The sequence below is a fragment of the Xenopus tropicalis genome, chromosome 3, assembly GCF_000004195.4.
Source record: "Xenopus tropicalis strain Nigerian chromosome 3, UCB_Xtro_10.0, whole genome shotgun sequence".
Classification (NCBI taxonomy): domain Eukaryota; kingdom Metazoa; phylum Chordata; class Amphibia; order Anura; family Pipidae; genus Xenopus; species Xenopus tropicalis.
Genome location: NC_030679.2, coordinates 95,952,458 through 95,966,277, shown reverse-complemented (window position 1 = coordinate 95,966,277; position 13,820 = coordinate 95,952,458). Strand labels below are relative to the sequence as shown.

Sequence of the window (13,820 nt, the reverse complement as noted above, 5' to 3'; positions counted from 1 at the left end):
AATGTTTTCCCACCAGCAATCATGTAAATCACAGCCACCTGAAGTTTCCTTGCAAGGTAAGAGTTGGCGGCCTAAATTACTATGATGCTACTGGGCAGTATGACAGAGGGCAAAAAAGGAATGAAAACCTTTAGGCTAATGCCACACGTAGCGAATTTTCAAGCTTAAAAACGCTTGCCTACATCTGAAAGCACTGAATACACTTGGGTGCAGGCACATGTAGCCATTAGCCTAAGCCTTAGCAATACAATAAAGAATTAGAGCAATTAAAACAAGTCATTACTTGCAGGCTACCCATTTTATATTTTTTACAGCCTTGGTTTGGGGAAAACATTTTATAATTACAGTGCTAAGTACAGTTTTAGTAGGTTCTTACTTGGCAAATACAGGCACTTATACATAGGCTGCTTTGGGCAGACCAGTTGACTAAGATTTCATCTTATCTTATAAAGCATTTGCTGCTCCTACTTGCATGAAAAACACAACTATGCGCATAAATAACATCTATAGAAGACAGAACAGTCCAAATTACATAGGGTATAATTTTCCTTTTATAGCACCTTTACAGTTTTAAGAAAAGAATGCTAACCCAACATTGCACTAAGATGGCAGAATGTGACCAAAGAAAATAGTAGGCAATCAGCAGCTGCAGAGTTTTCTATAATTTTAAAACACCGCAAAGTATATTATAGTAAAACCTTCCCTCTCTTCTGTCAAGGACAAAAAAATAACATGTAACTGAAGCAAGGTTATTGAAAGTGTATATGCTGTAGGGCTTTACCAGAAAAGAAAATTGATGAGGCATATAGAGCATCAAGTTGTTAAAAGAATCAGAGACACAATTTAGAAGTGATTTACCATGAATGCAAAGCACAGACTACATTTATCTAACAACAGTTCAAAGATATCATAGTCATCCAGAGTTCAAGGATCCACATCTAGTACAGATTATCATGTTGCAATAGAAGCAGAAAATTACCCTGAAAGTCACTTCATTTTGTGAGCAAGTACTGTACATTTGCAGTATGTAATTTTTAGAAGCAGGACTGTTTTGCAAGCTGCGCCCTGCAACAGAAACACCATCAGTCATCTCTAAATTGTTCATTAGGCAAGAACAATGGGAAGATTTAAAATAGAGAAAGTTTCCTAAATATAACCGAATACAATTTCTAGCAGAAGTCAGCTAATTGTGCATCCCTTCTGAAATAGAGACACATACTTACCTATAGGCAGTACCTTGCAAATGCATTCGTACCCTTGAGCAATCTTGTTATTTTACTTAAAAGCAAACCCTAAATGAATTTATGTTTTCTGTAATATGCTCAGTATTAGTTTTTTTAAGGTGATATTGTTTTGTTAGAATACAAATATAGAATTTACAAATATATCTTTATACAAATAAAGATTAACAAAATGAAATGCTGTGTTTGCGTAAGTATTTAACTGTCACACTGTAGTATATGATAGAGCCACCTCATACCATCAGATATGGCAGCGTCCCGAAGTTACCAGGGGTGGTGAAAAGCCTTTCCTGGTAACTTTAAGAGCTGAATTTCCATTTTTTTTTTAAAATGTAAATTTGTCTCTGCTAGTGCACACAGCGCAATTGCTCTACACTAGCGATATGGCCCCGCCTGGACCCCTTCTGGTGCTGTAAGGTAAGTGCCGGGGGCAGCATCACAGGAGCCAGAAACGCCCCTAACCTCTGCAGCAATAAGTCTTTCAGAGTAAGGATGATGCTTGCAAACCATGGAAATATAACACATAAATAATGCCACAGATTCTCAATGTGATTGAGATCAAAGTTTGGAGGGCATTTAACCCTTTTGTTCTTGATCCACTCCATTGTAACTTGTAAACTTGTGTTAGAAACAGTGTCACAACTAAATGTTACTGGGCTGCACAGCAAATTCAATTTAGGGCCCCAAAACATTGCTAAGTTGACCATTTCTACCAAGATATATTAAAACTGCTCATTTACTTGGGACCTTACTGGGCCCTCTACATTCCTGGGCTGCCCTGCAACTGGAGGGTCTGCTTCCTCTGTATAGTTACGCCCCTGGTTTCGGATCATTATCTGCTAAAAGATTAGCGTTTGCCCAAGCTTCAGTTATTTTCCCTAAAAATAATTTTCTGGGCTTTGAAAAACGTAGGTTTTGTTATTCAGTAACCTTGGTCCATGGTCTGTTGTATTTCTGCAAGGCACTGTGCATATGAGGATCAGAAAGGAACTCTACACCTAAATACCAGGGCCGGTATATATTAGTAAAGGTGGCTATACACAGTAAGATTCAGTCGTTTGGCATGGTTGCTAAATAAGCAGATCTTCTCCCAATATGCTCACCTGTGGTCAATATCAGGCTAATACGATTGTGCCAAACAATCAAATTACAATGGCAGGAATAGACATTGTCGGACCGAGGACCACATCAATGAGCCAATGCAGTCCAACAGTAATTCAAACCTGCCTGATCAAGATCTGGCCAATTGTAGGCCAAATATCAGTTGGGTAGGCTCATCGGGGGTGCCCACACACATGCATATAAGCTGGCGAATTGTTCTGAAGGACCCGAATCGGCAGCTGAAATCTGCCTGTTTATGGCCAGCTTAACTTTGCAATAAGGTGATGAATTGCCAAGAAGTCTGTGCAATTGTAAACATGGTGACATGTGGGTAGCACTGCATCTTCTGTTCAATTCCTCCTCCTTGAGCACAGTGTTTGTAGGTTCTCCACGTGGCTGCACAGCTTACTTACAGGCAGATTATATGGCTACTAATTAAACTGATCCTACTGTGTATATGAATGTGATAGGGACCTTAGACTGTAAGCTTCACTGGGGCAGGGATTGATGCAAATGATGTATAATCTATATAAAGGGCTGAGTAAACTTGTCAGTGCTATATAAATTAATAATAACATTACCAAGAAAAACCTTAGATGACCCTTATACCTATAGCATCATTTTTCATTCCACAGTCAGTATGCAAGCCACTAATATGTAAAAAGTGTATGTAAAATGACCCCTTAAAATGTAATGCTGTACCACAAGTTCTACCTGTCAACATCAACACCAGCTATACTTGTTTGAGCAGTTGTTCCTTTGCTGTTTAACATGCTTAAAAAAAAAAAAGAACTGATTATAAAATACAACAATACTGCACAGTAAAACAAGGGTGGTTGAGCAAGTATCTTTCTCCCACCTAGCAGAGGCTAACTTAAATGACAAAATCCCTGTTTGGATCAAATTCCCATAGGCATATTAGTGGATTTATGAAAGTATGCTGTAGCTATTATGGACTGTGACAAAATGCCAGTGGCTATACGAAATGTGTACAGAGTCACAGGAGAGATACAAACAAAAGCTAATTTAAAAAAGGCTAACTGCAATTTTTCTACTATCCATTTTATATTTTATATTAATTTCATATTAATGTCATTAGGCACATTTTTCCCAATGAAAGGAAATAGAATTCTAAGCAATTTTTCATTTTACATTCATTACGAATTGTCAGTTATTTTAAAGTTATTTGCAAATATACTTGCTATTGAAAACTGTATTTGCTCCTTCCAATTCTTGGCACTGCTGGCTCGGACTTTTGAACCAGAATTGTGAAAGCTGCTGCCTATTGTGGTGTATTTCATTTTAGTCAAAACCAGTAGCAAGGGAAGAAAGTATACTGTAGCAATTATATAATGTCACAAAATACAAATACATTTGGATATTATAAGGACAATTAACATTTTGACCCTAATTAAGGATGCTAATCCAGGCTTGCCTTGTGCAATAGCAGGAATATATCTGCATACTCAGTTTGAAAGCCTTTACAGTAAGTCTGTTTCCCTTCCTCACTTAAACACTTTGTTTTATGGGGTTCCCAATGTAAAAGAAATAAAAAGAATATGAACATCTGGCTTAATATTAAGTTATTGCAACTATTAAAAAAAAAAAAAACCCAAAACACTTGATATTGACATTTCCAGAATAAACAGATGCAACCTCTAAATGAGCCTACAATTAAGATACATCCTTAAGTATGAAATGATTTATCAGTCTTCTATTGTAACATTTATCAACATGACCTTAGAAATATAGGTTATAGCGACTGAATGTGAACCGTGTTGTTAAATCTTTTCTGTCTTGTCCACTTTTTTTATCTAAGCAGCTATAACATGACCATTACTTTTGGATGCCAGTAATTTAGACTTCCCTAAAGGCTAGCATGCTGCTACAAAGCCATTTAGAGTTGAGAAACAAGCAAATGAATCCTTTATCTAAGTGGCTTGGTGTGACAATCGGATAAGCATTCTTTTTCCGCTGTAGAAAAACCTGGCAGAATAAATAACTGTAAGAGGGGCTGCAAAAGAAGATAAGCGGAAGAGAATGCCATGGATGTGATAAAGAAAAAAAGGATTGAGGAAGCACTAAGAAACACATTTGTAATAAATTGCTACTTTTTATTTATCTATAAACCTAGCAGTCTTAATAATTTCAGCATGGTTTCCCCTATGTTACTTGCTGAAGAGGACTCGCCCACACTTTATCCATGTGCTCACCAAGAGCAACAGCAAGCAAGTTAGAAAAAGGAGAACCAGGGTCATTAGTATATACAGCTACTGATGAAATGAGTAGTTTCATATGGATATGAACAGACTGGTCACTCTAAATGCTGTTTATTTTATAGAAATTTGTAAAACTGCTGAGATATTTCTGAAGCCATCACTAGCAGGAGTGTATAAATTACAAAATACCATGACATTTTCATTAGCTCAATATTAAGGTGCCAATCAAACCTGCAACACTGCACAAACCATTCAAACTCAAAATTTCTGCCATTTCTTCCAGCTACCCTGCTAATTGTCAATAACCTAAAGTCATGCACACATTACTCAATCTTTACCTGGCACCCATTCTTTTCCATCTGTTTCATTTACAACTGCAGTGTGCAGTTTTCAGACTCAACTTGCCCAGTTTTTTCCTCACAGTGCAACCTTTTAACAGATATCATTGCAGTCACATGTTGATCTTAGTGCAGTTACCTGCGATGTGCCAAAACATGCATTAATGCACATATGACTGTATCACAGTAAAGATGGCATTATTTCTGGCGTGCTGAAGTGTGTGGCACCAAAAAACTGCACAAACATGCAAGCTACTTGGCACAAGACTGTAGTGGCTAATGACTGGTTTGGAAACCCTGGAAGTATCGGCATGTCTAGGATAGCGGTAATTCCGCGGCTCCTAGGAGTCAGTAGGGGCACTTGTCCAGTCTGCCCTAATGGATAGAACACAAGTTCTTTGGTGCTAAGTGCAACTGTGTGTGCAAGTACCTAATGAAGAGTGTCAGTACGCGTGCAGATATGTCCATTTTTGCAAATCACACTTGTGTTTGGAAATGTGCCTTTATGTATATAGTGCCAACACATTATGCAGCTAGGAAACAAGAAAAAGAGCTATATAGGTACAGGCAATTATTGTGTAACACTTGTACTGTGTTCAGAATGAAATAAGAGGTACATATAAAAGAAAATCACGAGACACCACTACAGATTAGGACACGTCTATGAATAAATATGTATAATCAAAAGAACGGACAACTTATGCCATATAAGCATCACCATACATCAATACTATAGTAATTGTCTCTTTAGTGATGTAGCCATACAGTTCTCTACCTGCTGCACTGCACAGTCCTCATAAATAAAGATTTAGACAACAGACTTGCTCAATAAGGAACAGCAGGCAGTAATGAAAAGGTGTGAAAATCTAGTAATAAATAAGAAACACATTCCTAAACAGCTGTTCCCTTTTGCATCCTTTGCTGTGTTTTAGAAGACAGAAGACACCTACTTCAGTGATAAGGAAAAGTCAATCTTGTTGGTCTCGCTGTTTCGCACCAGGTAACTTGCTTCTTTACACAGCCTCAGGAGGCTCTCGGCATCCGCACGACTGATTGCACCATGGTACCAGCTGGAGGGAAACCGATTGAAATGGTATGTCCTAATTTAAAACTGTAAGGGTCACCTTGAAATGCAACTCATTTCTACATACAGGTAAATGTAATGCTTGTCTGTGATACAGTACCTCTTATATTAAACCTAGTCAACCAAGCACACAAACAAAACTGCAGGAAGTTATCAACTAAAGGAACAGAAAACAAAGTCTAGCCAGTTTCATTAAATTAACAATATTTAGTCAGACTTAACTGAAATGCAAGTTTCATTAAAATCCACAACTGTTTATAGAAATGTATAGAAGAATTAAACTTTCTTGCACAGTAAAGAAAAATGTAATTCTAATGTAAGCTACTCAGAATTTTAAAATGGATTGCCTTTTTCTCTGTAATAATAAGACAGTACCTTGTACTGGATCCCAAGATATAATTAATCCTTATTGGATGCAAAACAATCCTATTGGGTTTAATTAATGTTTTATTGATTTTTTAGTAGACTTGAGGTACGGTGATTCAAATTATGGAAAGACCCTTAATCCGGAATACCCTTGGTCCAGAGCATTCTGGATAACGGGTCCTATACCTGTACATAAAAAAATTGCTAATAAAAGCAAATGTATGGTTGCTTTCACAAGACAAAGAAGAATGCCTGACTGTACTCCAAAATGGCTTTTTGTAGCATCAAGCACTGTGTACTGCACTGCAATGGTATTACATATACAGTGTACCTAAAGCAATCACACAGCAGTACTATAAAAATTGCAAAAAAAAAAAAAGTGTATTTGTGGCTAAAATTTTTTTTTTGCACTTTTGTTTCAGGAATGCAGGATGGTTAGTGATGAGCGAATTTTGCCAGGCATGGATTCGCAGCGAATTTCCGCATTTCACCATTGGCGAATCGTTTTGCGAAACTCCCGTGAAAATTCGCAGAGGAAAACATTTTTTGTGTCAAAAAAGCACGGGTGACAAATAAATAGACGCGGGTGACAAAAAAGACGCAGGCAAAAAAAAAAAAAAGTGTGACAAATGTGTTTCCCAAATTGTTCGTCGTTTCGCGAATTTTCTTGTTGTTTTGTGAATTTTATGGCAAAGCAAAACGGGACAGATTCACTCATCACTAAGGATGGTTCATATCATCCTCTATATTCCTGGTTCTGACTCCTAAATCAATGTTGCAATTCAAAACTAACTCTGTTACACTGGTTTACAAGTCAGAATCAAAGGGCAGAAAAGGATACTGCTTTCAGTTGCAGTCACATTTACAAAAAAGTTTTAACGTGGAGGAGCCCTTTGGATATGGAGCTGAATAAGGCCTTAGGCTGATGCCACACGAGGCGTAGGGCTGATATTTTCGGCAAGCGGAAAAACGCTTGGCGAAAATTCAGCCCTACACCTGCTACTTGTGCCTGCACCCGAATGAATGGAATATGCTTGGGTGCAGGCACAGGTAGCCGATTATACGCATGAAAACGCGTAAGAATGCAAAGTCTTGCATTTTCATGCGTATATCGGCTACATGTGCCTGCACCCGAGCAGGCACAAGTAGCAGGCGTAGGGCTGAATTTTCCACTTGCCGAAAATATCAGCCCTACGCCTCGTGTGGCATCAGCAGTGAAGTAATTAATGAACACAAGATGCCAGTACATATTGGTACAGACACCAATGGAATGGGTGTAACACATGTGGTGGAACGGATGAAAATGGCACTGTATGGGAAGGCAGGCAAACACTTGTGTAACACCCCTAAATGTAAGCAAATGGGACTAACCTTCCTCTTCAGCATCCTATATATTAGTTTATTAAAATACAGTCTAGTAGGAAGTGATACGCTTATTCTCACTTAAGAAATAGTAACTGTAAATGTAAATTTCTGTAATTGTTACAATCAGTATGTGTGCAACTTGTTGCTAAGTAGTGCTATAAACAACTAAAAGCATGCAAGTCTGGCTCAGCACAGTGAAATATGCTACATCCTTTTATATACGTAAGAGGTTTGGCACTGATTCTAGACAATCAGGCCTGGCTCACACCAGCATTCTGATTCATCCCACAGGTGTTCAGTTGGGTTGCAGTCAGGGCAGGGCAAGCCAATCAAGTTCTTCCACTCCTATCTATGCAAACCAATGTTTTATGAACCTTACTTTGTAGAAGGGGTTATTATCCAGCTGAAACAGGAAAGGGCCTTTACCGCATTGTTGTCACAAAGCAGGAAGCACAAAATTATAAAGAATATTATTGTGTGCTGTAGTGGCACCTGTGTCGGCAATGATGGGTGTGGGCTAAAGAGCCACATCCAATAATTGAGAGGTGTCCACATACTTTTAGCCGAAGTCAGGAAAATGCTCATTCCATAGCACTAGTCTTTAGTAAAAGATTCATTCATCATGGCTTCAAAGCTCCAAATGTATTAAAACGAAAACAGGTTTGTTGAACAGACAGCTCTCTGAAATATTAACTCAATTATGTTATGTGACTTCTAGATTTTTATTTTACATTTGTTGAATATATATTTATTTTCCCTTTATACAGTAATTATACTGACTTCATATTTAGAATCTGATTGCTAACCTGCTGCACCCTTAATTACTCCCGGGCTCCCTTCATACTTCATAAGGGGCTTTACTGTGAGAGTCAGGCTGTGCATTGTCAGGAGGGCTGCTTTTATTCTTGGGCTTTACACAGAAATAACTGTTATAATACTTACAATTGGCTCTCTAAAGGTAGGGAAGGATCTATTCTTTCTCCCACTGAGATGCAGTGTTCTACACTCGGATGCTTGATTGCCTTCAAGTTTCCAGCTGAATGTCTGTGCATGTGTCTGGGTTTGTCCTCTTTGGCTGCTGCCATGCCAGTTTTATCAGCACTATCAAACTGGGCTGAAGGAAAGAAGAAAAACCTATAACTCTATCATCAAATGAATACCGAGTGTAAGCTCATAAGATCACCTTAAAGGGCCAGTAACACTATAACAAGAACATCTGTGAAATGTATCTCTGTTTGTCCAGAAATGGAGCAAAATATTTCCCAGTGGCAACTTATTCTATAGGAGAAAGTTCTCCATCCTGTCTATATGCATGTAGGGAGCAAAGAATGATATCTGTCCTCTGTTTACTACTTAAATACATCAACTATTGTATTGTAAGCTGCTTAGATGCTACATAGAATGGCAGGTTATGTACTTACATAGTAACTTAGCTATAAAATTTTACCGCTACTGTAATAAGTAAATATGTTTTTACCATTGTTTGGTACATTTCTTTAAAATGTAAATGTATTCAATGTCCTATGTGTTACTTAGCATTTAATGCAAATCTGAGGTAATTGCCTTCACAGAAATAATTTACAATCTTTGGAAGAGCTGGTACAGGTATGGGACCGGTTATCCAGAATGCTCGGGACCTGGGGTTTTCCGGATAAGGGATCTTTCCGTAATTTGGATCTCCATAACTTAAGTCTGCTAAAAATCATTTAAATATTGATCAAACCTAATAGGCCAGTTTTGCCTCCAATAAGGATTAATTATATCTTAGTTGGGATCATGTACAAGGTACTGTTTTATAATTACAGAGAAAAAGGAAATAATTTTTAAAAATTAGAATTATTTGCTTATAATGGAGTCTAAGGAAGATGGCCTTTCCATAATAATCCATAATTTTTCCATAACTTTCTGGATAACGGGTTTCCGGATAAGGGGTCCCATACCTGTACTTTAAAAAGATACAGGAAGGTTAAACATGCATGTGAACACGATAGGGATCTTAGATTGTAAACTCTACTGGGGCAGGGACTGATGTATGAGGTATAATCTCTCTAAGGCTGATGCCACATGTGGCGTTTTTTCGCTGCGTATTTTCTCAGCCTAAAAACGCCGTACAAGCCACACAGCCCCTGACTATGGCGTTTTTCAGCCTAGTACTGGTGATGTAGCAAATCCCGTTTCCCATGGTGCTAATAGTGCGAAATAGTAAAAAACGCTGCGTATTTGCACTAGGTCTGGCAGCTGCCTTTGTGTATACATAGGAATAGCTTGCTGTGCAAATAACAGCGTATTTCGGCAAATGCTTGAAAAATCCGTGCTAAGGCGTTTTCTAGTGTATTTCCGCATTGTGTGGTTTCCTTCGAGTCTTTTCAAGTTATTTCTATGGATGATGATATTGTGCGTTTTTCAGCCGCCGAGAGAATTAGAAAATACGCTGCGTAAAAACGCCACTTGTGGCATCAGCCTAAAGTGCTGTGCAATATGTCAGGGATATAAAAAGGATAGCAATAATAATACGTAAGTAAATATGTTTGCAATTCGAAGTGCATGTCATGTGGTATTACAAAAACTTGTGGAATGTGAATTATGTTGCTATGAATCTAGAAATTCCACTTCCTATGGTATGTTAGAATGAAGTTGTGTCAGTCTGTGTGTATTTGTGCACTGTACCAACATCAATCATGTATAATACTATGAAGAAATTCTTAAAAATGATCATGGAAGGCTATAATTAGTGATTCAAATGTACAGCCTAAAAAAAGTGTTACCTTCAAATAAGAAATACACATCTATTTTTAAAGGGCATATCAACCCCAAAAATAATTTTTTGCATAATAAAAGAAAACATAATACTAAGCAATTTTCCAATATAAAATAATTAAAAATTTGTAGCGCTTTAAAAGTTATGTGTAAATGTAATTGCTATTGAAAGCAGCATTTGCTGAACTCCTGGTTGTTACTTTTTAAACAATGTTGCAACTGTCAGTCTCCTCCAGCAAGGCAGGTCTGTCAGTCTGCTGCCCTGTGTTACATTGTTTCAACAGTCAGAGCCACCAGGGCAGAGATTAGAAAGGACAGACAGACACTGCGTTTAATAGCAATTATATATACAAATAACTCAAAAACCATTACAAATTTGTAATAAATGTATATTGCAAAGCTGCTTAGAATTTTGTTTTCTTTTATTGGGCAAAAAAATTATATTTTGCATTGCCTTGTCCTTTAATGTACGCCAAATCAGTTGAGCTTAATATAAATAAGGGCATAAGCCCACATCAAGCAGCAAAAATTGGCAGGTTTTGGATTTCTCGTACAGGATGTTTGGAATGGGATTCTTCCCCACACTAGTGGACCAAGGTTCCATCTTTACCATGCATCAGGGGGGCTCTTGTATCTCCTAACTGGTGACTGAAATATCAGACTTTTACTTCTGGGTAGGCACTCTTTACCTACACTGGCATTGCTCCCTGCACTCTCCACAGTGTTTACCTACACTTCCTTACCCATAGCCTCCAAACATGCAGTATCTAAATCACAATTATACGTCGAGCAGTGACCCCACAGAAGCTACCTATCAATTCCATTATCTGCACACCGTTATTTACAGCACTGCAGCCAATCACTTCCTACTACTCAGCTTCCAAATAACCCAGATTTGTACTGCACAAGACAGGTAGAAGCCTGGATTCTTGAAACAGAGAAATCTAGTATGTTTTGCACCAAACAGATTGGGCTTATGTTGGTGTATAATTCCCCTTTAAAAAATACATAATCAACTGTAGCTTTAGAAACCTATATTCAAATATGAAAAGATAAATCCTCCACAGTTCCAGTTTCCCCTGAACAAAATTATATACATTTTTACTTATTTTTTTTAATCAAATTGTTACTTTTACAGAAATACTACGTTTTGTTATTTTGTGGTTCATTTATAATTGATTTCAATATAGGACATAGTATTTAAGGGCTTTTTTCTTTTAGTACAGAGAAAAAAAATAAAAACATATACTAGTTTATTTAATGGAAGGTCACTGCTGTGAATCAAACCATATCTGCTTTTTTTGGGATGAAAATCTTTTCAAATGCAGTGGATAGTACAAATCATATTATGCTTAAACTCAATAACAGACAGGGAACTGCTTTAAAACAGATGTGGATATCAAGTTGAGAATAGGGATTTACCAGTAAAGAGTTCATGTCCTTAAATGGGACTAAATGGAATATAGAAGAAATATCGTTTAAGACAAAATTATGTTGCAGAATAGGCTTTAGATATTGATTAGAACGTAAAGCAATGGGCAGTAGAATATCTAATTTTCACAGCATAGATACTAAAGAATGTATTAAAGGCAACATGTAAGCAGATAATGGGCTAGCCTAACCACACAAGATACACAAGATTTAGTTATTGTTATACATATGGATATGTATATAAAAATGCATTTGCATATCCAATTAAAAATAAAATGCAATACAGCAAGATGTGCATTGAGGGATGAAACTGGCACAAATAGTAATAATAATAATACAAAGATGAATAAAATTAAATGTGGGGAGGGACAGGGCGAGAAAGAAATCAAGTAGAGCGCTAAGATACATTCCGTTACTGCCGAATCCCAATACAATATCTTGGACAATAAAGGCCATTATCTCGAAGTAAAATCTTTAATGTATCTTGAAATGTTGATGGGGAAAAAAAGCCCATCAGTACAATGGTGACACGGGATGACAAAAATCGATAGAAAAATGCTGGAGGGGGCATGGGATTACTATGTACACAGCGCCGATCAAGAATACATTACTGTTTAACGGGCCATCACATCAGTATTTCTGTCTGTTCGGTCCCTCTGGATATTGAGATATTGATGGTCTCTAATGCAGTTTCACAACATATTCCATCACCTTTTAAACCTGTCCCTGACTTGAGAGGCAGATACAGAGTTAATGTGTGTTAAGTACACCATTAACATTTTAATTTTATTGCAGTAGTTACCCAAACAGTATCATCAGTACAATACAACAGCAGAGGGAATCATTCCAGCCAACAAAACAATCTCTCTTAAATAATAACATACATTTGGGAGAAAAAGCCACAGACAAAACAGAATTTCTTCTGGATTTTGGGCGGTAACTGTCCTCTAAAACACATGCTTAACATAAATTAGAGACATTTTGGTCAAGGCATTGTGCCATAGCACTAGTGGTCTTTGATTCTGCCATTTCTTATTTTGACCTGCCCTTTACTATTACAAGGTCCAAATGAACCTGATGAAGAATTCAGAAATAATGCTCATTCTTTGGTAGCTGGGATCTGTTTACAGTATGAGGAGTCAAATTTTTTTCAGATACTTTTGTTTGCCTAGATTAGTGATCAAACCAGTCCCAGTGCCCTTAAAGTAGGTGCCCAGTTTTTAAATCTGGGAGACAAGTTTTGGAAGCACAGAGACAAAGTTTCTCCAAGCAGAGCCTCCTGCAGTGTAGCAATCCACAAGGGGCTACCAAACAGCCAATCACAGTCCTTATTTAGCTTCTTCAAGGAGCTTTTCACCAACACTTTTTACATCATAGTGTGTAAAAAAGGTTGGGAATCCCTGGCCTAGACGTTATGCGGAGAAGAACTGCACCTTGGCTGTTCAAGGTGCTATCAGCCAGTAGCTGTTTATAATTGAAACTGGTTTGATTTTTACAGAAGGCTCTGTTTGGCAATTACACTAGTTTTTTTATGCAACTAAAACTTGCCTCCTAACCAGAAATTTGAAAATAAGCACCTGCTTTGAGGCCACTGGGAACAACATCCAAAGGGTTGGCAAGCAACATGTTGCTCACGAGCCACTGGTATAGTATCGGTTTTTTACATTCTGTGTATGTTTGACTAAAACTAAACAGGTACGGGATCCGTTACCCGGAAACCCATTATCCAGAAAGCTCCGAATTACGGAAAGCCTGTCTCCCATAGACTCCATTTTTATCAAATAATTCAGATTTTTAAAATGTATTTCTTTTTTCTCTGTAATAAAACAGTACCTTGTATTTGACCCCAACTAAGATATAATTAATTCTTATTGGATGCAAAACAATCCTATTGGGTTTAATTAATGTTTTATTGTTT

At 37.5% G+C, this 13,820-nt stretch overlaps 1 protein-coding gene across 5 annotated transcripts in view; it reads right to left on the bottom strand.

Moving 5' to 3' along the window:
* shf (Src homology 2 domain containing F) overlaps window positions 1-13,820 on the bottom strand; it is a 143,792-nt gene that overhangs the window by 17,489 nt on the left and 112,483 nt on the right. For 3 of the 5 annotated variants that reach the window (XM_012970180.3, XM_012970181.3, NM_001142104.1), the window contains 2 exon segments: window positions 8,657-8,828; window positions 5,850-5,969 (listed from right to left, as the gene is read on the bottom strand). The exons of 1 other annotated variant lie outside the window; for it this stretch is intronic. In XM_012970180.3, the coding sequence (XP_012825634.2) occupies window positions 5,850-5,969; window positions 8,657-8,828 (292 nt within the window). 5 annotated transcript variants of the gene reach the window in all.